The sequence below is a fragment of the Pan paniscus genome, chromosome 2 (assembly GCF_029289425.2).
Source record: "Pan paniscus chromosome 2, NHGRI_mPanPan1-v2.0_pri, whole genome shotgun sequence".
Lineage (NCBI taxonomy): Eukaryota > Metazoa > Chordata > Mammalia > Primates > Hominidae > Pan > Pan paniscus.
In genome coordinates, this window is record NC_085926.1 from 57,539,005 (window position 1) to 57,566,805 (window position 27,801).

General features: G+C 41.6%; 1 protein-coding gene across 1 annotated transcript; it reads right to left on the minus strand.

The window, feature by feature from the left end:
- Positions 1-661: 661 nt before the first annotated feature.
- On the minus strand, positions 662-27,801 carry ARF4 (ADP ribosylation factor 4). The gene is made up of 6 exons (XM_003818706.6): positions 26,099-27,801; positions 13,665-13,745; positions 13,179-13,288; positions 6,592-6,663; positions 4,847-4,972; positions 662-1,597 (listed from the first exon to the last, which is right to left on the minus strand). The coding sequence occupies exons 1-6, from the start codon at positions 26,163-26,165 to the stop codon at positions 1,511-1,513; spliced, it is 543 nt and encodes a 180-aa protein (XP_003818754.1). The 5' UTR covers positions 26,166-27,801; the 3' UTR covers positions 662-1,510.

Consider the following 27,801-nt stretch of genomic DNA (forward strand, 5'->3'; position numbering starts at 1 on the left):
TAATAGATGTAGTTTATGAGGTATACCTTTGTATGAATTATATGCAGCTTTCTGTTAAAGTTCTAAAATTTGCCCTGTTAAAAAGAAAAGTGGTTGTGAAACTTTTTTGTAGGAAAGTAGCATCACTAAGTCTCTATATTGGCCATACAAGTAGCACCTGAATTTTTTTGTTTAATTAACCTTAACTAAAAAACACATACATACATGCTTTTTGGGCAGTTCATTTTATTACAGCCTTTTACTCTCCCTACCCCACTCCACATGCTGCCCCTCCCCACCCCCCACCTGATTTTTTTGTTTTTAGTTTTTTAAGTAGAGACAGGGGAAACAGGGTCTTACTACGTTGCCAAAGCTGATCTCAAACTCCTGGTCTCAAGTGACCCTCCTGCCTCAACCTCCCAAAGTGCTAGGATTACAGGCGTGAGCCACCATGCCAGGCCCTCCTTTTACCCTTGATCTGACTTTAGAAAAACTACGTTTTTAATAGTGTTCCCCATGCTGTTATACACATGAAAACAATCTAGATCTCCACTTTATACAATTAGTAACCTACCAGTGGGATCTGTGTTACTGTTCACGGTACATAAAATATGCAAGCAAAGTTGGCTACATAAGAAAACACATTTCAAATACCTTCAAAACTCAAAAAGAACACACATAATTACGTATTTTATCATTTTATTAGGAATAATTCCAAATGGGTTATGAAGAAAATGTATTCATCGAATTTGATGAGTTTTCCAAAAACTCTTAATGAAGATATGTCTGCCCAATAAACAAAACATCAGCAGAACTATCATATACTGAGCAAAAAATCAGGCTGATAACAAAAGCAACATGCAACATAAAAAAGACACAATATAAAGGAAGACAATCTGCTGAGTATTAAAAACCATCTAAATAGCAATTCTTTGCAACCAGCACAGAACTAATTGGCTATCAAATCCAAACCCCACCAAGGTTAAGTTTGGCTGATGTAGGCCAGGAGTCAATGTAGGGGGAAAAATTTCCTCAGTGCAAGAGAGCTGAGTAGTGTTTTGGATCTTTCTCTGGCTGGTACAAGCAGTATTAGAAAATCTTTTTGGCAAGGGAGAGAAATAAATACAAATGGAATGCTACATTTTTAAATTAGCAAACTGTCTCAGGAATGATAAAGGTATCAGTAAAGTAGCAAGGGGATAACTTTAAAACATTATTTGTCTGGGGCTCAAAAAACACTCAAAACAATTTATTTAAAGGTTTCACAAGAGCTATGTCCAGGCATTTACACTTATGGGAAGTAAAATTAAAAGAGGATACTTTTTTCCCAAGGAGAATTTCTTTAAAACCAAGCACATTGCTAAATAGCAACATTATACTCGGTAAACAATAATTGGCAACAAAATAAGTTTAATATTCTGCCCAAACCAGTCCCAGATACTGTTTAATAACCAAGATACAAACTAATTTTGTTGTAACAAGCCTAGACCAATTTTATCAAACATGTCCTTGGTTAGATATCCAATTTCATTTAACGTTTTGAAAGCTCATTTGACAGCCAGTCAAGTCCTTCATACAGACCAGTTCCTTGTGTTGCACAAGTGGCTTGAACATACCACTGTAAAGAAAAGACAAGAAAATACTTGATTAACAAAGTTAATATATAACACCAGTGTTTAAACTTTCTTAATCAAACTTAAGAGTCTTTTCACACCTCTTGCATCTCACAAAACTCTCCCATATTTAAAGCTACTTCTGGCTGGGCGTGGTGGCTCACACCTATAAATCCCAGCACTTTGGGAGGCGGAGATGGGAGGATCACTTGAGCTTAGTAGTTCGAGACCAGCCTGGGTAACATGGTGAGACTTTGTCTCTACTTTTTTAGATTAAATTATTTTTTAAAAATAAAGCCACTTCTACCTATTCTGAAGGTTGCAGTGAGCCGAGGCTGTGCCACTGCACTCCAGCCTGGGCGACAGAGTGAGACTCCATCTCAATCAATCAAGCTACTTCTACCTATTCATTATATTTAGACAAGATTTTCCCCCCTCACTCAGCTTTCTTTTCAGTGCTGGTTTTTGGTTCCCTTTTAGTAAACTTTCTACCACTTAATCTGAAAAAAGAAATCATGGGGAAATTAGTAACTAATAAACTACCCATCTGGTTTTTATAACTCTCGTTTCCCATAAAACTAAACTCAAAGTAGAAGAGGCAAATTTTTGAAAGAGTAGGGTTTGTTAGGCCGGGCGTGGTGGCTCACGCCTGTAATCCCAGCACTTTGGGAGGCTGAGGCGGATGGATCATGAGGTCAGGAGATCGAGACCTTCCTGGCTAACGCAGTGAAACCCTGTCTCTACTAAAAATACAAAAAATTAGCCGGGCGTGGTGGTGGGCACCTGTAGTCCCAGCTACTCAGGAGGCTGAGGCAGAAGAATGGCATGAACCCAGAAGGCAGAGCTTGCAGTGAGCCGAGATCGTGCCACAGCACTCCAGCCTGGGCGACAGAGCGAGACTCCATCTCAAAAAAAAAAAAAAGAAAGAAAGAAAGAGTAGGGTTTGTTGATATTTTAAGGGCAAGCTTTTCAGACAATTTCACAATCTTTAGTCTCATGCATTCCAAAAAGTTCTTGCTTTTAAATGGCAACGAATCTTATCTCTAGTAACTGTGTGAAAGTATAAAAAAAAAAAACCTAGAAAACAATTTACATTTAAGGCATAGTTTACTTTTATTAATTTTTTTGACCAGTTTAATGTTGCAAGGCCACTGCAGGTATACCATGTTGCCAATTATTTGAATACCAAATCTCAGTAACCTAGGAGGCTGGGGAAAGGCTCAAATTCATACCTTCACAGCATGGAAAACTTGTATCATTTACAGTTAGTGTTGCTTGCTTATTTATTGATTGATCGACTGATTGTTTTGAGGCAGAGTACTCACTCTGTTGCCCAGACTGGAGTGCAGTGGTGTGATCTCGGCTCACTACAACCTCCACCTCACAGGCTCAAGAGATTCTCGTGCCTTCAGCCTCCCAAGTAGCTGGGGTTACACACATGCACCACCACGCCCAGCTAATTTTTGTAATTTTAGTAGAGACAGAGTTTTACCATGTTGCCCAGGCTGGTCTCGAACTCCTGGTCTCAAGTGATCCGCCCACCTTCGCCTCCCAAAGTGCTGAGATTACAGGTGTGAGCCACCACACCTGGCCCAGTTTATGTTCTTCAAATCAGCCCGAGATATCTCAAACAGGCAATAGGTTGTTTTTTTTGTTTGTTTGTTTTTTGTGAGATGGAGTCTCGCTCTGTCACCCAGGCTGGAGTGCAGTGGCGTGATCTCGGCTCACTGCAACCTCTGCTGCCTGGGTTCAAGTGATTCTCCTGCCTCAGCCTCCAGAGTAGCTGGGCTTGCAGGTGCCTGCCACTGCGCCTAATTTTTTTGTAGTTTTTAGTAGAGATGGGGTTTCATCATCTTGGCCATGTTGGTCTTGAATTCCTGACCTCATGATCCACCCGCCTCAGCCTCCTAAAGTGCTGGGATTACAGGCGTGAGCCACTGCACCCGGCCTGCAATAGGTTCTTTGTTGTTTGTTTCATTTTTTACCACAGCCACAGTATTTCCTTTACAGGTTAATGCAAAACTACTGTAAAAAGCCTATGACACTAAGTTTCTGATAATTTATCTCCATCACCGAATCACTGATCAATGATAAGCAATTTTAGAGAAGTACAAATTTTTTTTTTTTTTTTTTTTAAAGAAACAGTCTTGCTCTGTCACCCAGGCTGGGGTGCAATGGGCACAATCACAGCTCTCTGCAGCCTCCAACTTCTGGGTTCAAACAGTCCTCCCACCTCAGCCTCCCAAGTAGCTGGGACTAAAGGCACATGCCACAACACCCAGCTAATTTTTATTTTTGTAGAGATAGGGTTTCACTTTGTTGCCCGGGCTGGTTTGGAACTCCTGGCCTCAAGCAATCCTCCTGCCTTGGGTTCCCAAAGTGTTGGGATTACGGGTGTGAGCCGTGGTACCTGGTCTCCTCCATAAACTGTTATGTTAACAAGCAAACAAGGCTGGGCACCATGGCTGGAATCCCAGCGCTTTGGTAGGCTGACATAGTGAGAGGATTGCTTGAGTCCAGGAGTTCAAGACCAGCCTAGCAACAAAGCGAGACCCCCCATCTCCACTTTTTTTTTGAGACCGAGTTTCGCTCTTGTGGCCCAAGCTGGAGTGCAGTGGCACGATCGCGACTCACCACAACCTCCACCTCCTGGGTTCAAGTGATTCTCCTGCCTCAGCCTTCCTGAGTAGCTGGGATTACAGGCATGCGCAACCACACCTGGCTAATTTTGTATTTTTAGTAGAGACAGGGTTTCTCCCTGGTTGGTCAGGCTGGTCTCAAACTCCCGACCTCAGATGATCTGCTCACCTAGGCCTCCCAAAGTGTTGGGATTACAGGCATGAGCCACCGTGCCCAGCCCCCCATCTCCACTTTTAAAACAAGCAAACAAACATTACTGGACCCTTAATAAGAAAGCCAGATTTCAAAATATTTGCTGTAGGGTTACTTAAAAGATACAACATTAAAATTAAGACTATCAATAATCTTCTTTCCATTCCTTCCACCTCTCCCTTAAAAAAAAAAAAAGAAAAAAGAAACTATCAATAATCTTTAGACCTATTCTACAGTAGTTTTCCGTATCTTTACAAAAATCAAATAAGGTATTTAAAGTTTATTACCATGTTTTAAAATAAATGATGTGCTCATTATTTGTCCAAAGGAGATAATAAATGTTTAAACTGAATACTAGCTTACACAACTATCCTAGTAAGTCTTAATAGTCAAGAGGTTAATATCAACCTCCAAATACTTACTGTTCTGTTACGAAGAGACTGAAGCCCTAGTTTATCTGTCATTTCACTGATGGCCATAGCATTTGGCAAATCCTGTTTGTTTGCAAAAAGTAGCAGCACTGCATCTCTCAACTCATCTACCAGAAGCTGGAAATAAAAGGTAAGGCATTAACAACTACCAACCAGAATCCAATTTTTGAAAATGTCTTCCTATATATACTTTACTCAGCATTAAATACATTATTAAACATTAACCTAATTTCTCGACACAAAGTTCACTCTTACAACTGAAGTCTCATATCCTTCAGTTTTTAAATCCAGAGCAAACAATCATATGCCTTCAAGTAAGACAGAACTGTTTTCCAAGTCAATCATCCTACACCCCATTAAAGCAAATCACTCATCATTCAGCCTTCATAATTACCCATTGTCAGGACTGATAAGGGCAAGAAATACATATGGGAATAAAATGTTTATGGCAGGTTCTTATGGTACTTAGCAGCAGAAGTACTTAGATAGATGATGATTCTTTTCAGACTTCCATCCTTTCCAACAACAGTGGGACAATAACACAATTATCTGGGTGTTGGCAGTATCATGAAAAATACAAAAAAAAAGTACCAAGAACAGAAGTTGTACTGATGCATGATGCAATATAGATGAACCCTGAAAAATTATGCTAAGTGAAAAAATCAGTCACAAAAGAACACATTGTATGTTTTCATAGGTGACTGTATAAAGACAAATTAGTGGCTGTCAGAGGCTGGGAGTGTGGTGTAGGAGAGGAAGGAAATGGGAATGACTGCTAATGGTCCAAGATTTCTTTGAGGGTGATGAAAATTTTCTAGTATTAGATTGTGATGATGGTTGTACAACTATGTATGCTAAAAGCCATTGATATGCACATTTAAAAAGGATGACATTTATAGTGTGTGAAGTATGTCTCAACCAAGCTATTTTTTTTTTTTTTTTTTTTTTGAAGAGGGAAAGCTGGTGACATTTGACTCAGGCAAAAATCCAACAATGACTTAGTTACACATATACTGGCACAATGGTTTTACAAACTGCCCTCTAATCTTAGGAGGAATGAACGAGAATTAAGATTTCATTTCAGTAAATATTTTATGGCTACAAGTTTAAAATCACGACAAGGATTCTCAGCAGTCTTCCTCCATTTAGTACATTTAACAACATGAACACATGAAAACATTAATCCAATCTATGGGAAGGCTGCAAAATGCCACTGTGAACCAAACATTTGTCTCTACTTTCAGAAGGAATTCCTTATCCTTAAATGGTTACTATTAAAAAACATTTCTGAAGTAATTATTGGCACAGCATAGAGAAAATGGAACCGATGACCTTGGGAACAAAACATCTGAACCAAGATTCCTAGGGTCAAAACTGCTACAGCACTATAGATTTGATATCTGTAAAGTAAGGGACTGAGCTAAATCAGATATCCTCAGCCAGAGATAGGCATCAAGATTACCCATGAGGCATTCTAAAAAAAAAAACAACACTGCTCTGCCTTCCTCCCAACTTACTGAAGTAGATACTCTTTTCCATGTGTTTTTTAAAACGCTCTATAAGAGATTTTGAAGTACATTATTAAGAACCTGTGGATAATATAGTTTCCTAAGTTTATTTCTAGCCCCCCCAATCCATTTGTGTAATCTAATCATAGTCAAAATGTACTAAAACACCACCAGTTTAATCCAGAAAAGCACACCTTGAAAATGATGAATTTAAAGTATATTTCTTACCATTTTCTGCAGCTCATCTGCTACTTCCTGAATTCTTTCACGATCATTGCTATCTACCACAAAAATAAGACCCTGGGGAAAAATTGTTTCAGTAAATTTTAACAGTTAAACGACACTCTCTATATGAAACAGTGTAGGCAGCAAAATGGTACCAATGGTTAGACATTAGGAAGAAAATGTCTCCTTAAAAGTAAGAACTTAAGGCTGTAATGCTAAAAGCTGATTTGAGAACTATTTGTAAGTTTAATTTATTAGTGCTATTTCAAATCTAAAAAATTTTTATTCTTCACCAATTAACTACTTTTCTCAACTACCCTAAGAATAAATTGTATCTATTCTTCCCCTTCCCTCTGCACTCTCACATTTAAGTGCAGGTACCAAAATAGCCACAAAGTAGGAACAAAAAGAAAAATAACAAATCAAGGATCCTAAAGAATCGTGAATTTGGCTAGGCATGGTGGCTCATCCTGTAATCCCAGCACTTTGGGAGGCTGAGGCAAACGATCAGGCCTGAAATTGCTTGAACTCAGGAGTTTGAGACCAGCCTGGGCAACATGGCGAAAGGTCATCTCTACAAAAAAATACAAAAATTAGCCAGGTGTGGTGGTGCATGCCTTTAGTCCCAGCTACTTGGGAGATGAGGTGGGAGGAATCACGAGCCTGAGACGGAGGTTGCAGGGAGCTGAAATCGCGCCACTGCACTGCAGCCTGGGTGGCAGAGTGAGACCCTATCTCAAAAAACAAACAAAAAAAACCCATGAATTTACTAACTGAATTAGCTTACTGACTCAAAGGCATGTACAGAGTAATAAAAGGGGGGTGGGATAGCGGGAGTGTGTACACTACAGTTTTTATCTGCTTCATCATGGAAGGAAAAAATTAACTTGCTTCAGAATGCTGCCTGCCAACTCTAGATCAGGAAGACATCTTAAGAAAATGATAGCAAGAAAAATCCAAGACTGGGCGCAGTGGCTCACTCCTGTAATCCCAGCACTTTGGGAAGCCAAGGCAGGAGGATCACTGGAGCCCAGCAGTTTGAGACCAGCCAGGACAATATGTCAAAACCCTATCTCTTAAAAAAAAAAAGAAAGAAAAATTCAAGATTTACCTGATCGATTAAGACATTCTTTAAAAAAAGGAAGGTAGTTATCAATTCTTAGAGATACAAATATTAGCTTCTTTTCTCAGACAGGGTCTCAACTCTGTTGCCTAGGAGCACAGTGGCACAATCTTGGCTCACTGCAGCCTTGACCCCCTGGGCTCAAATGATCCTCCCGCCTCAGCCTCCCAAGTAGCTGGGACTACAGGTGCGTGCCACCACACCTAGCTAATTTTTCTATTTTTTGTAGAGATGGGGTTTCACCATGTTGCCCATGTGGTCTCGAACTCCTGGACTCAAGTGATCCACCCATCTTGGCCTCCCAAAGTGTTGGGATTACAGGCATGAGCCATGGCACCTGGCCCATTATTAGAATTCTATACTACAAAATAAATGGAAGGAATTAGGAAGCAATTAGTTGAAGTGTTTTTCTAAGAACTTTCAAATGGGAAAGTATAGAATTTTCAGCTAGAAAAGCAGGGGCAAAAATAAAAATAATAAAAAAGAAAAAATAAATAAACCTTGACTCCTAAAGTATCAATTTTGATCATGTCACTTATAACAGATTGTCTTGCACTACTGATTTATGTAAGTAACTAGGCTGGGTGAGGTGGCTTTCGCCTGTAATCCCAGCATTCTGGGAGGCCGAGGCAGGTGGATCACCTGAGATCAGGAGTTCGAGATCAGCCTGGTGAAACCCCATCTCTACTAAAAATACAAAAATTAGCCGGGCATGGTGGCACACCTGTAATCCCAGCTATTTGGCAGGCGGAGGCTGCAGTGAGCCGAGATGGCGCCATTGCACTCCAGCCTGGGCGACAAGAGCAAACTACATCTCAAAAAAAGAAAAAAAAAAAAAAGGAACTAGATTACATCCACTAAGGGCAAAGGACTATACTACATCTTTTTTTCGCCCAGGCTGGAGTGCAGTGGTGCCATCTCAGCTCACTGCAAACCCCTCCTCCCAGTTTCAAATAATTCTCCTGCCTCAGCCTCCTGAGTAGCTGAGATTACAGGCGCCCACCATTACACCTGGCTAATTTTTGTATTTTTAGTAGAGACGAGATTTTACTATGTTGGCCAGGTTAGTCTTGAACTCCTGACCTCAGGTGATCTGCCTGCTTTGGCCTCCCAAAGTGCTGGGATTACAGGTGTGAGCCACCGCGCCCAGCCCCATCCTACATCATTTTCTGTTTACCTCTCAGGATTACCACAGTACTGGGCTCTCCAGGGGCATCTAACACTTATTTTACATCCATTAAATGACAATTTCCTTTGTTTTAGCAAATTATAAGTCCATTTCCTTTATCTCTGTTGGAAACCATAACTTAATTTTTTTATTTTATTTTACACTGCATCTACACCACCTGGAAAACCATCACTTTAAATATCCTATCCTTTGAGAAAACTTTTGGCTGGCATGGCACCTCTAATCCCACCACTTTGGGAGGCTGGGGTGGGAGGATCACATGAAGTCAGGAGTTCAAGATCACCCTGGGCAGAGTAAGACCCTGTCTCTACGAAAAAAATTAAAATTTTAGTAGGGCATGGTGGCACATGTCTATAGTCCTAGCTACTTAGGAAGCTGAGAAGGGAGGATCACATGAGCCCAGGAGGTTGACTGAAGCTGCAGTGAGCCATGATCATGCCACTGCATTCTAGCCTGGGTAACAGAGTGAGACCCCATCTCAAAAACAAAAAATAATGTTTGATGCTTTGGGAGCCAATATAGTGTGGTGGGAAGACAGACTCAAATTCAAATCTTATACTACTTGTTATATATATTACCTAATCCTTGACTATGCCTCATCTAAATAAAATAAAAATACTACTAACTTCATAAGCTTGTTAAAGATTAAATGCAATCACAGAGATATAAAAGATCTATCATTGATCTTGGCTTATCATGGGCATTTATTTAGCAAATATGTCTCCTCCTTTCCATATTTCAAAAGCCACTCCTTTTTAGAACCAAACCTTCCATTTTTTTGTTTCTTCTTTTTTTCAAAAAAGAGGCAAGGTATCCTTTTGTCCCCCAGGCTGGAGTACAGAGGCGCAACTGTAGCTCACTTCAGCCTCCAACTCCTGTGCTCAGGTAATCCTCCCACCTCAGCCTCTCAAGTAGCTGGGACTACAGGAGTATGCCACCATGCCCAGGTAATTTTTTTTTTAATTTTTTTTTGTAGAGACAGGGTTTCACTCTGTTGCCTGGACTGGTCTTGAACTGCTACTGGCCTCAAGTGATCCTCATATCATGGCCTCCCAAAGTGTTGGTGTTTCAGGCATAAGCCATAGCACCCGGTCCTGAAACCTACCCTTTACAAGAGGTAATGCCCCTAAAAGGGACCTCATTTTATTTTGACTGCTAACTTCCCATTTTTATTCTTTTTTTTTTTTTTTTTAATGTAAAGACAGGGTCTCACTATGTTCCCCAGGCTGGCCTCAAACTCCCGAGCTCAAGCGATCCTCCCACCTCAGCCTCCCAAAGTGCTGAGAGTACAGGCATAAGCCACTGCACCCAGCCTTTGTTTTAAAATGCAAATAATGCTATCAGTCCCAAAGTAACATTATTGAGAAGGAGAATTATTTTAGGTATTAATCCCTAATTATTTTCTTCCTGGAACAGCCTAGAATCAAGAGTGAAGAAAAGCTAGGATTCTACAGATAAGCCCAGCTGCTATGAAATTATTTGAAAAGCCAAATATTTACTTATTTACAATGGCAAATTGGTTGGAATTATAAGAGGAATTTACTACACACTGTGCCATGGTTTGTTAGTATAAGTTAGAAACATGGTTAAAGCTATAGTTTCTTTTAAATTTTATAGCTAGGAGAACTGATCAGTAATGCTGGGAATGCAAGCTAAGAGCTTAGCTTTGATTCTATCAGGTAACACATAAAGCTTTCCCCAGCTAGCATGAACTCCCTAGGAAGCAGTACTTGGACTTTTAATTCTAAGATGGTCCAAAGAGGCCAGAATTGGGTCTAATTTCAAATTAAGAATGCAAAGTAAATTACAAAGCATTCTAAACAAATCTAGGGATAAACCCAGGGTTACCCTTGGTCAAGAATTATTAGGCTTAAGGATTAGCAAGGTTTTACTTCATATCTAACTCTTTCAAAATATATTGGCCAAGCGCAGTAGCTCATGCCTGTAATCCCAGCACTTTGGGAAGCCCAGGCAGGTGGATCACATGACGTCAGGAGATTGAGACCAGCCTGGCCAACATGGTGAAACCCCGTCTCTACTAAAAATACAAAATTAGCCAGGTGTGGTGGCGCATGCCTGAAGTCCCAGCTACTTGGGAGGCTGAGGCAGGAGAATCGCTTGAACCCAGGAGGCAGAGGTTGCAGTGAGCCAAGATTGCGCCATAGCCTGGGTGACAGTACGGGAACTCCATCTCAAAAAAAATAAACAAACTGTCTAGAGGGTAGAGCACATTAGAGATGAGTATGAAACAACACAGCACTGCTTATATCCTAGTAACTGAAGCTGCATAATACATACATGTGAGTTTATTATGCTATTCTATTTGTAGGTGTACAGATTGAGTTTCCTTAATCCAAAAATCCAAATCCAAAACTTCCCGAGCACCAACATAACAAAGGAAAAACTCCCTGGAGTATATCGTATTTTGGATTTCTGGATTTAGGATGCTCAACTGGGTACAATGCAAATATTCCAAAACCCCCAAAATTCTGAGATCAGAAACAGTGGTTTCTGGTCCCAAGAATTTCGGATAAGGAATGCCCACCTTGTATTTAACATTTTCCATAAGGAAGCTTTTTAAAGCATGTGCCTCTGTATCAAGTATCTTTTCTAGTCACAGCTATATTGATGACCATAAACATTCTACTTTTTTTTTTTTTTTTTGAGACAGAGTCTCGCTTTGTCACCCATGCTGGAGTGCAATGGTGCGATCTCGGCTCATCACAACCTCCACCTCCCGGGTTCAAGTGATTCTCCTGCCTCAGCCTCCTGAGTAGCTGGGATTACAGGTGCGCGCCACCACGCCCAGCTAATTTTTGTATTTTTAGTAAAGACGGGGTTTCACTGTGTTGGCCAGGCTGGTCTTGAACTCCTGACCTCGTGATCCGCCCGCCTCAGCCTCCCAAAGTGCTGGGATCACAGGCATGAGCCACCCTGCCTGGCCTAAACATTCTCGTTTTTAAATAAAAAAGTATACCACTTATTTAATATCACATACTATGTAAACCTGGTTGTCCCAGCCACTCACCTAGGGTATTCACTGCCACCTGATGGCAATAAACCCCACTTGTATGCAATGTTTTAAGAGGTTGATAACAAGATGACATTGCAAGTCTTAAACATATAAAGTGGCAGTGATATCACACTTAAAAAAAATTATTAACTTAAGTAATAAACAAAAAGTGACAAGAAATTCCTTGGGTGGTAGAAAACACAATCGAGGTGGGACCAGGTTAAACAAAGGTAGAGTGAGAACAAACTCTCCCATCTTGGGTAAGTCATTCCAAGTTTCAGTAACAGTGGTTCTCAGCAGGGAGCAATTTTACCCCCAGGGGATATTTTGCAGGTGTGGAGAGATTTTTGGCTGCTAGTTGAGGGCAGCTGCTATTGCCATCTAGTGGGTAGAGGATAAGGATGCCACTAAACAACCTACAATGCATAGAGAGCCCTCCCCATACCCAACAACAAAGAATAACCCAGCCCAAAATGTCAATAGTGCTGTGCTGTAAGATACCAGACCAGTAGTATCAGCACAACCTGAGAACTTGCTAGAAATACAGAATCTCAGGCCTTAGCTAGGACCTATGGACTCAATGTGTATTTTTAACAAATACCCAGGTGATTGATATGCATATTAAAGTTTAAGAAACACTACTGTACCTGGATTATATCCCCTGAGATTCTGATTCAAGTCGTCTAGGGGATGATCCAGGTCTTGGGATTTTCAAAGGTCCCCATGTGATTCTTACGTGCCACCCCCAAATTTGAGAACTCCTGTTCTACAGGATCACTAAAGTCTCTTCCATGCCAGTATTATATATACATACTATGTGGCAATATAAAACTATCTTACAAATCAATGCAGCGAACTGTCTTTACTGTATTTAATAAAGTAAACAAGTAACTGGGCTAAACAAAGGACTATCAATTGTCTTACATTCATCAGAAACTACAATGACAGTTTATACAGACCTTACTTTCTAAACTAAGATGGAAAGCAAAGAACTATGGATAAGAGACCTAATTCATTCTTGTGAACTACACCAGCACCCACCCCATCTTCCAAACACTTACCGCAATTGCTTTACAACTCTTCCACCCTATATAAGTTAGCCTTCAAGGCCTAAGTGAGAGTCCACTGAAGAATGTGGAAGTGGTGATAAGACAAATGCCAACTCATAGTAAACACCAATATCCAAGTAAATACTAGATACTAATATAAACTTTAGAGCATGAAACCCACAAAGAAAAGTTATAAAAACATACAGTATCCCTTACCTGGGTATTCTGGAAGTAATGCTTCCAGAGAGGCCTAATTCTATCTTGACCACCAACATCCCATACTGTGAAACAAATGTTCTTATATTCTACTGTTTCCACATTAAAACCTACAAAGAAAAACAAAAATGACCGCTGTGCAGCGTCATTAAGAAAATAAAACCTTTTATTGTGGAATTTTCTTAGAATAGTGTTTTAAAAGTACTTCTTTTTATTTTTAAAAAATATATTTAAACCTAAACATCAACAGAGACAAGGCCTCATTATGTTATGCAGGCTGGTCTTGAACTCCTGGGCTCAAGCAATCCACCCGCCTCGGCCTCCCAAAGTGCTGGGATTACAGGCATGAGCCACCGCACCCGGCCTGTTTTAAAAGTACTTTTAAGATAATCAACATGCTTAACAAAAAGACAATCTCAAAACTAGACTGTATATATTTCACTTTACAACATATCATGATATAAAGTCATCTGTAAACTTTCTTACCAATGGTAGGAATGGTGGTGACTATCTCCCCTAACTTCAGTTTATACAGAATGGTTGTCTTGCCAGCAGCATCCAATCCAACTAGAAGAAGACATTATAGATTTAAAATCCAGACCAAAAGCACACTCCAAGAAATAATTTTACAATAAATTTATAGTTCAAAAGTAGAAGTTGACTGTTCAAGACAACTTCTAAATGAGTTAGAAATGAAATGACCTTATTTCTGATTCCCAAAGGCAACACTTCCTACAGAAAGCCTTTCCATTCTGCTTTCTAGACCAAGAGAGACAGCATGTACTAGTAAAAGGTAACAAGTATGTAGCTGACTTAGGCTCTAATCTCTAGCTTTGCGACAAACTAGTTGAGTGACTTTAGGACACTGAGACCAGAGAAATTAGCCATAAATAAAGGGACTGGATCAGATCATCTAAGATCTCTTCCAATTAAATTCTATGAACTACCAGCATTTTTTGGGGGGTGGAGGGGCAGGGGAGCGGGGGACGTACTCTCGCTCTGTTGTCCAGGCTGGAGTGAAGTGGCATGATCTCAGCTCACTGTAACCTCCACCTCCCGGGTTCGAGCAATTCTCCTGCCTCAGCCTCCCGAGTAGCTGGGACTACAGGCGCCCACCACCACGCCCGGCTAATTTTTGTATTTTTAGTAGAGACAGGGTTTCACCATGTTGGCCAGGCTGGTCTCAAACTCCTGGCCTCAAGTGATCTGCCAGCCTGGGCCTGCCAATGTGCTGGGATTACAAGCGTGAGCCACCGTGCCCAGCCGTACTACCATTTTTAAAAACACAAATTAGAAGTTGATTCAGACAACATGTAAGTGAATAAAGAATTCTTAAGATTTGTAAAAATATTTTCTCTTATTTACAGAGTAAAATTTGGGTAACAGATTTTGATGCTAAGGGGTAAAAAATACACTGGTGTAAGTATGTCCTAGTGGTATAACTATGTTCTAATGAACTTAATGTAACTATGTCCTAGTGACCTTATAATGATAATAAAGGAAGATGAAGCCAATTTTACCCCTGCTTAAATCCATTTCAACATTAAATGTGCCAAAATGAAAACCAAAGTCTGATTAACCTGTTATAAAAATGGCCCTATCACATTACCTAATGTAAACAACGAGTTAATGGGTGCAGCACACCAACATGGCACATGTATACATATGTAACAAACCTGCACATTGTGCACATGTACGCTAGAACTTAAAGTATAATAATAAAAGACCCTATCACATTCATCTACAATATAAGTAATATCTAAATTCTTTTTTTTTTTTTTTTTTTGAGACAGAGTATCACTCTGTCACCCAGGCTGAAGTGCAATGGTGCGATATCAGCTCACTGCAACCTCCATCTCCCAGGTTCAAGCGATTCTCCTACCTCAGCTTCCAGAGTAACTGGGATTACAGGTGCGTGCCACCACATCCCAGCTAATTTGTATTTTTAGTAGAGACGGGGTTTCACCATGTTGGCCAGGCTGGTCTTGAACTCCTGACCTCGGGTGATCTGCCCGCCTCAGCCTCTCAAAGTGCTGTGATTACAGATGTGAACCACTGTGTCCGGCCTAAATTCTTAAAATGATTCAGTTGAGGCAGAAGTACAAGTAGGGAGGAATGTGTTTGCTTGTGAAAAAAAATCCACACTAGAACAAGAGGCTATACCTCCTTTTAGGGTGACAGTGAAGAACAAATTAAATGCTTGTAAGTATGAATCTCTCAAAACCTGAATATTCTGCAGTGTTTGCTAAAGCCCTCATAAATGAAAGATCAACATCTAATAACCTCATTGAATCTATCATTGTTCTTAGGATATCATATCTGGCCGCCTGGGTTTATCTTATCACAGATTTTTGTATCGATTCAATCAAGTATTGATTTAAGCAAGGACACTTTCTTAATATTTAAATCAAAGCATGACTTAGCACATAAAAGCAATGCTAGTAAGTTAAAAAAGAGCTGAAATTATCTCACTTATCTAATTTACATTCCTATGCAAGTAAGTCTATCTTTTATCAGTTAGTCCAAAACAGAAGTGAAGGCTACAGGCAATTCTGATTCCTTCTACCCTCTTAACAACCCTTTCTACTCTGTACCCTACCAAGAATAACTTTAAGTTCTTTTTGGAGACTCAAGCCTTTCATTCCTTTGTCCTGTAAAACCCTGTTCCCCACTTCGTACTCGGATACAGGTTTATTCCTTCCCAAATACTAGTCAGTGTGATCAGCCCACATCAAGCCCTCATTCATGAGCATAATAATAAAAACCAACTGTTATACAAGTGTTTTATTTTTTGAGCATGGAACATTATCAAAAAAATCAGAAAACATAATTCTAAAAAATACATAAAAAGGAGCTACATTAAAGTTTGGCATCTTTAGTAACAAGATATAAAACAAGGGGGGGTGGCAAAAAACAACTGGATCTTTAAATGGTTCAACAAAGCTGTCTCTTGAAAGCATCAGATTTTTAAGTTAACCAAAATTAACCTTTAAGTTCAAATATGATTAAGCCAAGTCAGAATTGAAACTGAGACGCTGATTAAGAAACACACACACACACACGCACACACAAAACTATGGTACCTGCCAGTTATCACCGGAGGTCCAACTGGACCTCAGATTGTCATTTAAAAACAAGGTAAGGCCTGGCGCTGTGGCTCATGCCTGTAATCACAGTACTTTGGAAGGCTGAGGTGGGCGAATCACCTGAGGCCAGGAGTTTGAGACCAGCCTGGCCAACATGGTAAAATCCCGTCTCTACTAAAAATACAAAAACTAGCTGGATATGGTGGCATATGCCTATAATCCCAGCTACTCGGGAGGCTGAGGCAGGAGACTCGCTTGAACCAAGGAGGCGGATGTTGCAGTGAGCCGAGATCGTGCCACTGCACTACAGCCTGGACAACAAGAGCGGAACTCAGTCTCAAAAAAAAAAAAAAAAAAGTAAATCCAAAAATACTGACAAAGAAAAGAATGGAAGAAATCCAAGACAAATCATGACTATATCATTTTAAATTATACAAAAGCATGTAGGTAATCCAAGTTTTCTTTTAATAGGTTTTATATGTGCTTGTATGAATATTGTATGAATAATTAGTTTCCTTGCTCCTCTACTGATAGGAATTTTTTTTTACCCAAAAAACATGTATTACTTTTATGAAAAGAGAAAAAAAATTGTCCAAGTAGATTTTTTTTTATTAAAATGTTGGGCTGTTTACGTTTCCTGATGTATCTTTTTGAAGACGACTGCTTGAGGGCTTTAAATATATAATATTTTACATACTCATTTTACTTTTTTAAAAAGGGAAGTGTTTACAAAATCATGCAACCATTTCTAGGTCACCCCAGAATTCAAGGGGGAAAAAATAATGCACCCATAATGACATTTAAGTATCCACAAATTATTTTCTAAATATAAATTACAAGACAACAGTTTAATGGCTCACAGCAACACAGAATGTATCTTATGCAGTTGTATCAAAAATAACAATGCTGTATAAATGCAAATTAAGAGTTTTTTAAAAAGGTATTTATAAGCTTTAATGCACGAATTAAACATATACAGTCATCACTTAAAACTTATAGTTCTTTACTCAAAAACATATTGGTCCAACAATTTTGAGCCACTTCAGTCATTTCTTATGTATTTCCTTAATGTTGCAATATTTGGCAATGAAATTTCTCCACAAAATGAAAACTATTACCAATTTTCAACTAGCCCAGATAAGACTAATCTGTATAGCCCAGCAATGGTCTCCCTCCCCTCCGTGTCCAGAAACAAGCAACTGTATTTAAAGATGTACTGGAATACTTGTTCTCCTTAACTAGACCTGCACTTTGACCAAAGTGTTACTATAGCAGGAAAACTACCTCAGAAATCTTTGCTGGCCAGGCAGTCACTCACACCTGTAATCCTAGCACTTTGGGAGGCTGAGGCGGGCGGATCGCTTGAGCCCAGGAGTTTGAAACCAGCCTGGTCAACATAACAAGATCCATCTTTAAAGAAGAAAAAGTAAATTAGCTGGGAAGCTGTGCATGGTGGCTCACACCTGTAATCCCAGCATGTTGGGAGGCTGAGGCAGGTGGATGACCTGAGCTCAGGAGTTTGTGACCAGCCTGGACAACATGGCAAAACCCTGTCACTACAAAAAATACAAAAATTAGCCAGGTGTGAGTGGGGCACAGTGGCTCACACCTGTAATCCCAGCACTTCGGGAAGCCAAGGCGGGTGGATCACCTGAAGTCAGGAGTTAGAGACCAGCCTGACCAACATGGAGAAAGCCCGTCTCTACTAAAAATACAAAATTAGCTGGGTGTAGTGGCACATGCCTGTAATCCCAGCTACTCGGGAGGCTGAGGCAGGAGAATCACTTGAACCTGAGAGGCGGAGGTCGCAGTGAGCCGAGATCGCACCATTACACTCCAACCTGGGCAACAGGAGCAAAACTCCGTCTCAAAAAAAAAAAAATTAGCCGGGTGTGATGGCACATGCCTGTAGTACCAGCTACTGGGGGAGGCTGAGATGGGAGGATCACTTGACCCCAGGAGGTCAAGGCTGCAGTGAGCTGTGATCACACCACTGTGCTTCAGCCTGGGCAACAGAATTGAGACCCTGTCTCAAAACAAACAAAAATTAGGCAGGGTGGTGCGCATCTATATTCCCAGCTACGTGGGAGGCTGAGGCAGGAGGATCCCTTGAGCCCAGGGGATCAAGGCTGCAGCGAGCCATGATCACACCACTGCAATTCAGCGTGAGCAACAGAGCAAGATCCTGTCTCAAACAAACAAGGCCGGGCCCCGTGGCTCACGCCTGTAATCCCAGCACTTTGGGAGGATGAAGTGGGCGGATCACGAGGTCAGCAGTTCGCGACCAGCCTGGCCAACGTGGTGAAACCCAGTCTCTACTAAAAATACAAAAATTAGCTAGGCGTGGTGGCTGGCGCCTGTAAACCCAGCTACTTGGGAGGCTGAGGCAGGAGAATCGCTTGAACCCGGGAGGTGGAGGTTACAGTGAGCCCATACCACACCACGGCACTCCAGCCTGGGCAACAGAGCGAGACTCCATCTCAAAAAAACAACAAAAAACCCCAAAAAACAAACCTTTGCCCATAATTATGGCAGCAAAAAATACTTACATTTTAAATTTAAAAAGTTAGATCCAGCCGGGCACGGTGGCTCATGCCTGAAATCCCAGCACTTTAGGAGGCCGAGGAGGGTGGATCATGAGGCCAGGAGTTTGAAACCTGCCTGGCCAACATGGTGAAACCCCATCTCTACTAAAAATACAAAAATTAGCCAGGCATGGTGGCGGGCGCCTGTAATCCCAGCTACTCGGGAGGCTGAGGCAGGAGAATCGCTTGAACCCAGGAGGCGGAGGCTGCAGTGAGTCGAGATCATGCCACTGCACTCCAGCCTGGGCAACAGACCAAGACTCTGTTTCAAAAAAATAAATAAATAAATAAATAAATAAAACAAAACAAAAAACAAAAAAAGAACATCTATAAAAAACCTACAGCTAGTATCATAATTAGTGATGAAAAATTGAGGCCAGGTGCGGTGGCTCACGCCTGTAATCCTAGCACTTTGGGAGGCTGAGGTGGATGGATCATGAGGTCAGGAGTTTGAGACCAGCCTGGCCAAGATGGTGAAACCCCATCTCTACTAAAAAATACAAAAATTAGCCGGGCGCAGTGGCGGGTGCCTGTAATCCCAGCTACTTGGGAGGCTGAGGCAGGAGAATCGCTTGAACCCGGGAGGCGGAGTCTGTAGTGAGCCGAGATTGCGCCACTGCACTCTAGCCTAGGCAACAAAGCAAGACTCCGTCTCAAAAAAAAAAAAAAAGTTAGATCCAATGATCTCAACTTTGAGGGAGAAAAAAATATTGCAGAAAGGAGTAAGACTGGAAAGACAAAAGAGTATTTTCAGATGGATAAAAAGATTTTTCATGTTTTCCTTTATCTTTCAAATTATCTACAAGTTTGAAATATACCTTCATAATTATAAGTGTGTGTGTGTACATATATATACATTTTTTTTTTGAGACAGGGTCTCGATCTGTCACCCAGCCTGGAGTGCAGTGGTGCAAACATGGCTCACTGTAGCCTCAAACTCCTGGGCTCCAGCAATCCTCCCACCTCAGCCTCCCCAGTAGCTGGGTCTACAGGGGCACGCCACCATGCCCAGCTAATTTTTAAAATTTTTTTGTAGAGATGAGGTCTTGCCATGGTGCCCAGGCTGCATAATAGTTTAAAATAATAATTTAAAATTGAATATTTACTGCATTCTAAGCATAGTAGGTGATTCTACACATTTTTGGACTTTAATTCTCACAATAACCTTTCATTTTTCAGATGAGACATTTAACGTCCAGAAATGTCCCCCACAGTCACAGAAACAGAAGAACAGATATTTAAAAACCTAAGTCTTGCAGAAAAATTAGAACCCTCATATATTGCTAGTGGGGATGTAAATGAGGATGTAAAATGGAAATGTCTGTCAGGTCCTCAAAATGTTCAAGACGGTCACCATGACACAATTCCGCTCCTAAGTATTTATCAGAGAATTTAAAACACATGCCCACACAAAAACTTGTTCATGAATGTTGAAGAGCTAGAAAGTGGAAACAACCTAATTTTTATCATCTGATGAATGGATAAATAAAATGGTTTATCCATACAATGTAATTACTATTTGGCCATCAAAAGAAATGAGGTGCTTATGTGAATTTAATGAAAAGGAAAAAAAAAAGAAAAGAATGAAGTACTAATATACGCTATAATATGAATGAACTTTTTTCTTCTCTTTCTTTTTTTTTTTTTTTTTTGAGACAGAGTCTCACTGTCACCTAGGCTGGAGTGCAATGGCACGATCTCAGCTCACTGCAACCTCCACCTCCCGGGTTCAAGGGATTCTTGTGCCTCGGCCTCCTGAGTTGCTGGGACTACAGGTATCTGCCACCACACCCGGCTAATTTTTGTATTTTGAGTATAGATGGGGATTCACTATGTTGTCCAGGCTGGTCTCGAACTCCTGACCTCGTGATCTGCCCGCCTCAGCCTCCCAAAGTGCTGGGATTACAGGCGTGAGCCACCGCGCCCGGCCATTATGAATGAACTTTGACAACATCATGCCAAGTGAAAAAAGCCAGACAAAGAGGCCATAAATCATGATTCCATTAAATGAAGTGTCTGGAATAGATTAACCCATAGAAACAGAAAACAGATTACGGGCTGGGAAGAAAGGGGAATGGGAATTATTACTAATGGGTATCAGGTTTCTTTGAGGGATGATGAAAAATTCTGGAATTAGACAATGGTGATGGTTACACAACTTTGAATACATATACTAAAACCCACGGAACTGTACACTTCAACAGGGTAAATTTTATGGTCTATGTATTATATCTTGATTTTTTTATTAAAAAATTTTCTAAACAGCCAAAACCAAAAAACCTAGTTCTGATGCCAGAGACCTCAAATACTATTTACATACTGCCATCCTGCCTTTAGGTTTTTCTGGTGGACATACTGTATCTTAATATTTTGGCCGGGCACGGTGACTCATGCCTGTAATCGCAGCACTTTGGGAGAATGAGGCAGGTGGATCACCTGAGGTCAGGAGTTTGAGACCAGCTTGACCAATATGGTGAAACCCTCTCTACTAAAAATATGAAAATTAGCCGGGCATGGTGGGAGGGGGCCTGTAATCCCAGCTACTGGAGAGACTGAGGCAGAAGGATTGCTTGAACCCAGGAGGCGGAGGTTGCAGTGACCCGAGATTGCACCACTGTACTCGAGCCTGGGTGACACAGTGAGACTCTATCTCAAATATTTTTTATCAAATTCATCAGATGCTTGACCAACCACACTGAAACTCAGGCCACCGGGTATACGGAAAAATGTGAACTTAGGTTCTGCTTCTACACACGGATGAGAAACATCTACATTTTTATCAGTTAATTAGCAACAAATTATCAAAGTTTCTGACAGCCTATTGCACTACTATAATAATGCAAAAGGGTGCATCTAAGGATGGCTGTACCTATCAGCCAGTGGCATGAAACAGGATTTTTGCCTTTTCTGTTTCCTATATTCACAAAATCAGAAGAGCCTGTTTTTTTAAAGGCTGGCAGTTATATGTTCAACCAATAACCTGAGAAAATGCTTGTAATAAGCTAAATCAAAAAGAGAGGACACAAAACTAAACATCACAACTACAATTTTAGAGGAACAAAAACTTCCTCTTAAAAGGCTGAGCGTGTACCAGGTGTTGGTGGCTTACACCTGTCATCCCAGCACTTTGGGAGGTCGAGGCAGGAGGACCTCTTGAGCCCAGGAGTTTGAGATCAGCTGGGCAACAGAGCAAGACCCCCATTCTCTACAAAATAATTTAAAAATTAGCCAGGCATAGTGGCGCCTGTAGTCCTAGCTACTCCAGAGCCTAAGGCAGGAGGGATTGCTTGAATCCAGGAGTTCAAGGCTACAGTGAGCTATGATCATGCCACCTGTATGTGCCCCAGAGTATGGGTGACAGAGCAAAACCCTGTCTCAAAAAATAAAAATAAAAATAAGGCTGAGAGTAAATATGACAGAATAGTGGAATTACAGATAGGTAATTATCACTTTATTCTTTTACCTGTTTTCTAAATGTAACAGAAGGAACATATACTACTTTTAGAATCAAGAGGAAAAACATAAAAAAATTACATAAATAGATGGATTTACAAAATATGCTAAGAAACAAATATAAAACACCACTCTTTAGCCTGGTAATATTTTTTAAAGTGACAAATATAGGATCCTTTCTCCTGAACATCTCTAGACCCCCAAAACCACAGTCACATTCAAGACAATACAGAACTACACTGGCATACTACACTACACTGATATCAGCAAACTTTTTAAAAGTAACACTTTTTCAGCTTTTCAACAGGCAAGAACTGGAAAGTTCAAAGTAAAGACATCAGAATTAGTAATTCCTCTGCAGAACACATTAGTATTTTTGGATATATACATAATTTAAGGATTCATTTAACAACATTACATCTTATCATGGATCAAGATACAGAAACCAGACTTAAAATAGGACAATGCAGCCAGGCTCGGTGGCTCGCCCTGTAACCCTAGCACTTTTCGAGGCCGAGGTAGGGGGGATCGCTTCAGCCCAAGAACAGGCAAGATAGTGAGACCTTCTTGCTACAAAAAATGTCAAAAATTAGCCAGGCAGGTCTAATGGCATGTCCTTGTTGTCTCAGCTACTCAAAAGGAAAAAAAAATAATTATTTTAAAAATATATACAAAATACAGAAGCTGGCTGGGTGTGATGGCTCATGCTTGTAATCCTAGCACTTTGGGAGGCCAAGGCAGGTGGATCACCTGAGGTCAGGAGTTCGAGACTAGACTGGCCAACATGGTGAAACCCCGTCTCTACTAAAAATACAAACATTAGCTGGGCTTGGTGGCGGGCGCTTGTAATCCCAGCTACTCAGGAGGCAGAGGTTGCAGTGAGCCTAGATCATGCCATTGCACTCTAGCCTGGGAGACAAGAGTGAAACTCCATCTCAAAAAAAATAAACAAAATAAAATACAGAAGCTATTGCTTTATTTTTATTTTTTTCAAATAGATACGGGGTCTTGCTATGTTGACCAGGCTGGCCTCAATGTGATCCTCCCAACCTGGCCTCCCAAAGTGCTGGGATAATAGGCGTGAGCCACCACATCTGGCCAGAAGCTATTGCTTCCTAACTCGAGCAGTATGGGCAATATCATCACTTGCATAACTTCCCCTTATAACTAGTACATAATTTCTGTCAATCAATAGTTCAGATGATGTTAAATTTGATACACTGTGTTGGTTTTTTAATTACAGTTAACTACAAGCTAACTTCCAATATCTTTTAAAGTTACTTGAACTTTTGAAGAACAGCAGGTGTACGAATTAAATTTAAAACTTCTCCATAGTAGTTTGGCAAACCTGACACATCAGCTAACTGCTATCTCCTTTATACTTTAAAATGGTAAAGTCTGAATAAAACACTGACTCAGGAGGGCATGAATCTTATCTAAGCTTTATAAAGAAAAACGAAGCACACTAATGTAAAACATTAATAATTCCAACAGTTGAATGGGGCAGACACTTTAAAAGTGATCTATTATTTTTGCTGTCAGTCACTCATAAAGCCAGACAGAAAAATGTAAGAATTATCAAACTTCCAAACCACCTTTTTCCCTGTTCATGCACATATCTCCCTCGTACGTTGATACTTCCTTTGATGAGTTACCATAAATGTCGATCTTGTGACTGAAGTGTTTTTTAGTCAAGGAAAACTGATTATCCCAAAATTAAAGTGCAAAACGATAGCATGCCTGAGTAATAAAACATTCAAAACAAGTAACTCCTAAATCCTCCGCACAAATGCAGAAACTTAAATATTTTTTCTCTCCCATTTTCTTCGAATCATATTTTGGGGTGGAGGGAAATGCCTCCCAATATAGTAAGTATATGAAAATGCTGGTAGCATACTTCTATCTTCCTTGCCCCTCTGATACTTTCATCAATCACAAAAGACTAAGGAATTGAAAAATAGCAATTCATTTACAATAAATCTTAAGTAAAAAGACCAATATACTATGTGTTCTGGAACATAACCATATATTGTTAAATCTCTTTAAGGAACAGACTGGAAATTCATTTATCACAGTCCGAAGTCCTCCCATTAACTTCCGATCCTTTTTCAGACTGCCAACTTTCAGCCACTAAAAACTTAAATATGCTTGCCCTCCTAAAATAATTCTGTCCTCTTGACAAAGGAAATCTAAGAAACTTTGAAAGAAAAAATACTTTATGAATGAATCATAAACAATTGATTCACAAAGTGTAAGTACGCTAAGAGGAAAATAAACATGAGCCAATGTATATACTGTTACTCTTTATATACCTTGAAATATTACAGACGCTTGTGTTTGCAAGTTTTGATGGTAGTACAGCTCTAAAATAAAACCTCCGGCCGGGCGCGGTGGCTCACGCCTGTAATCCCAGCACTGTGGGAGGCCTGGGTGGGTGGATCACCTGAGGTCAGGAGTTCGAGACCAGACTGGCCAACGTGGTGAAACCCCCGTCTCTACTAATAATACAAAAAATTAGCCAGGCGTGGTGTTGCATGCCTGTAATCCCAGCTACTCGGGAGGCTGAGGCAGGAGAATCTCTTGAACCCGGGAGGTGGAAGCTGCAGTGAGCAGAGATTGCGCCACTGCACTCCAGCCTGGGTGACAAGAGCAAAACTCCGTCTCCAAAAAAAAAAAAAAAAGGAAGAGAAAAATAAAACCTCCTCCGGTAGAAAACAACCTAATGAACCAACAAGTTTCAACGTTCAAAGTTAGAGGGGCTTCTTTCAGCGTTATTCTAGTCCATGGAGCTCAGCTGTGATGTAGACTGCTTACAGTAACCGGGAGCGGTTGCTTACTTCAGCCAACTGACAGCCCTTCTCCCTCAGCTGAGCAAAAACACGCCCCCTAAAAAGTAGTTTTTAAAAAGTCAATTTTCTAAAAAGAAATTTTTAAAAAATTGTAGTTACTATTTAACAAGACTACCATAAAATTCAGCGTCATGATGTTCAGTTCAGTTACTTGAAAATTTATCAGGTATTTTTTAAAAATTCGTTTCTAAAATTTTTTTGCATTAGACCTTAGACCGCCTAAAAATAAGCTTGAAAACCTAGGAGAATAAACCAAACACATTTAAAGTTTTTGAAAATAGTCAAAAGAAATAGAAGATAAGCTCAGTTTTCGGAGAATGAGATTAACAAGGAGCGAAAAACTTGAAACGGAATCCAGCGCAAGGCCAAGTTTAGCAAAGTGAGCGCTGAAGGACTCCAGACTCTTCGGAAACCTTGGGTGCTCCCTGGCCACCGCAACTTCCTGCCCCGGGCGGCTCCAGGCTCCGGGTGGCCGCTGGCTTACATACCAATGGAGTGTGCAGGGACTGTACACGAAACGCAGAGGGGGAGGGAAAAGGCTGGAGTTGCTCTGCCTCCCTCCTGACCGCTGTCCACACCCGGGCAAGAAGGTATGCAGATCGCACCCCCAGAAAGGGCCTCGCCAAGTGTTTGCTTCCCAGAGTTGGCTTTCCCCACATCTCTGCCCAATGTTGTCCAGCTTTCAATAAGATCAAGGAGAAAAAGCCGAGTCCAGAAAGAAATCTTGCCCGAAGCCCTGTCCCTGTCTCGTCTGGCGACAGATCGGGGGGCGGGGGGGATCGCTCACCCTCCGCTCCATTGTTCCCCCTTAAGAATTCCTCCGGACCCCCGACCCGGCGCCCCTCCCCCACCACAGCGGGCGGAGGAAAAAACAGGCCCAGAGGCCACCCCAATTGTGGAGACCCTGCCTTTCCCAGGTCCCGCCTGACTCGCAGCCCCTCACTCACCCATCAAAATGCGCATCTGCTTCTTGCCAAATAGTCGGGAGAAGAGGGAGGAGATAGTGAGGCCCATGGCGGTAGTGGCACTTGTGATGGGCAGAAGCAGAAGGGGTTTGGGGCGACCCCGTGCTTTCTCCTTTCAAGCTCCCAGGCAAACTAAACGAGAGGGAAGAGAAAGAGCGGAGGAAGAAAGAGGGAGGCAGAAACGTCTCGGTGGCCCCTGTGCCGATGAAGATCCGGCACAGGAATAAAGCCGGTAGAGGACCTGCTAGGCGACTGGCGCGGCAGCTCCGGCTCTAGCCTTTAGGCTCTCGCTGTGCCACGTCACGCGGCGGCCGCGGCGACTCCAGCAGCGGCCCGGCCCCTCCAACGCGGACAGAATCGCGTCACCGCCACCCCATCCCCCTGCGCTTCCGGTGCGCCCGAGCCACTGCGCTTGCGCAAGCAGGGGATTGGCCAGTTTCGCTGACGTGCATCTCTCGACGACGCCACCGCCCGGACGTGGCCCCAGGAGCCGGGAGAGGCCGGCTGAGGCACATGCGTACTGGGAGACGGACAAAGTCCCACAATACCTCGCTTCGTCACTGCCAAATCAGACTCAGGGTGAGACGCTTCCGCCCGGATGAAGGCATTGTCGGGGTGATAGTCCTTGCTTCCGGAAAGGCGAGCTGAGCATTATGGGTTAGGTGAGGAACCTCGCCCTCTTCTATTACGGTACGCGCGATGGGTATTCCCTGATGCCATGAACTTAAACGTTTCACACACGGGACCAGACGCTTGCTTTAGTTAACGCATGAAGACCGGTCCGGCCTTTTGCGGAGAGAAGTGGTTAAAAGCTGACTTGTGGGCCGAGAAACTGTGGCACCCTAATGAGCTAGGGCTAGACGCTTCGACCACCACGCCAAGTGATTCTGAAGATCTCTAATTCTGTCAAGGCGAGAGCGCTCCAACACGTGTTCATCGGCTGTTGCTTTTTAAAGAGAAGGCAACGAGGAAGTCTTGCTTTTCTTGTACTTTTTTTCCTAGAAGCAGCATGAAAGATTTACTCCTTATGTTGAGGAAGCGGAAAGCCTCTTCACTTTAAAAGTGTTTATGATCAGGCCTGGCGCAGTGGCTCACCACGCCCGGCCTGCTACACCTTTTAAAATTCACAACAATGATAAATGTATTAGACTCATTGCCAGGATAAAGATTTAATCTATTTTTCTAGTAGTGCCGTCTTATGTGGTTCTGTAGTTGCTTATTCCAACTGGTATATTTCCATAGGATGGGGTTGAATAAGAAAAACTTGCAAACTTTCAGAAACAGTAAGTTATTTTTATATTTTTGAAGGCTTGCTGAGTAACACTTCTCTTGGTAGCACTACCTTATCTACCCTTCAGAGACTGTTATTTCTTAGGAGTGGCCCTGGGCAATTAAAAGCAAAAACTTCTGGCCGGGCATAGTGGCTCATGCCTGTAATCCCAGCACTTTGGGAGGCCGAGGCGGGCAGATTACGAAGTCAGGATATCGAGACCATCCTGGCTAACACGGTGAAACCCAGTCTCTACTAAAAATAGAATAAATTAACCGGGCGTGGTGGCGGGTGCCTATACTCCCAGCTACTCCGGAGGCTGAGGCAGAAGAATGGCGTGAACCCGGGAGGCGGAGGTTGCAGTGAGCGGAGATCGCGCCACTGCACTCCAGCCTGGGCGACAGAGCGAGACTCT

What these genes read in the sequence shown, in the direction of transcription:
- ARF4 (XM_003818706.6), bottom strand. Translation starts at nt 26,165, where the DNA reads ATGGGCCTCACTATCTCCTCCCTCTTCTCCCGACTATTTGGCAAGAAG. An exon ending in GCAGATGCGCATTTTGATGG is followed by an intron (nt 13,746 to 26,098) that starts GTGAGTGAGGGG and finishes GTCTTCTTCTAG; the next exon opens with TTGGATTGGATGCTGCTGGC. An exon ending in ATTACTTCCAGAATACCCAG is followed by an intron (nt 6,664 to 13,178) that starts GTAAGGGATACT and finishes ATTTTTCCCCAG; the next exon opens with GGTCTTATTTTTGTGGTAGA.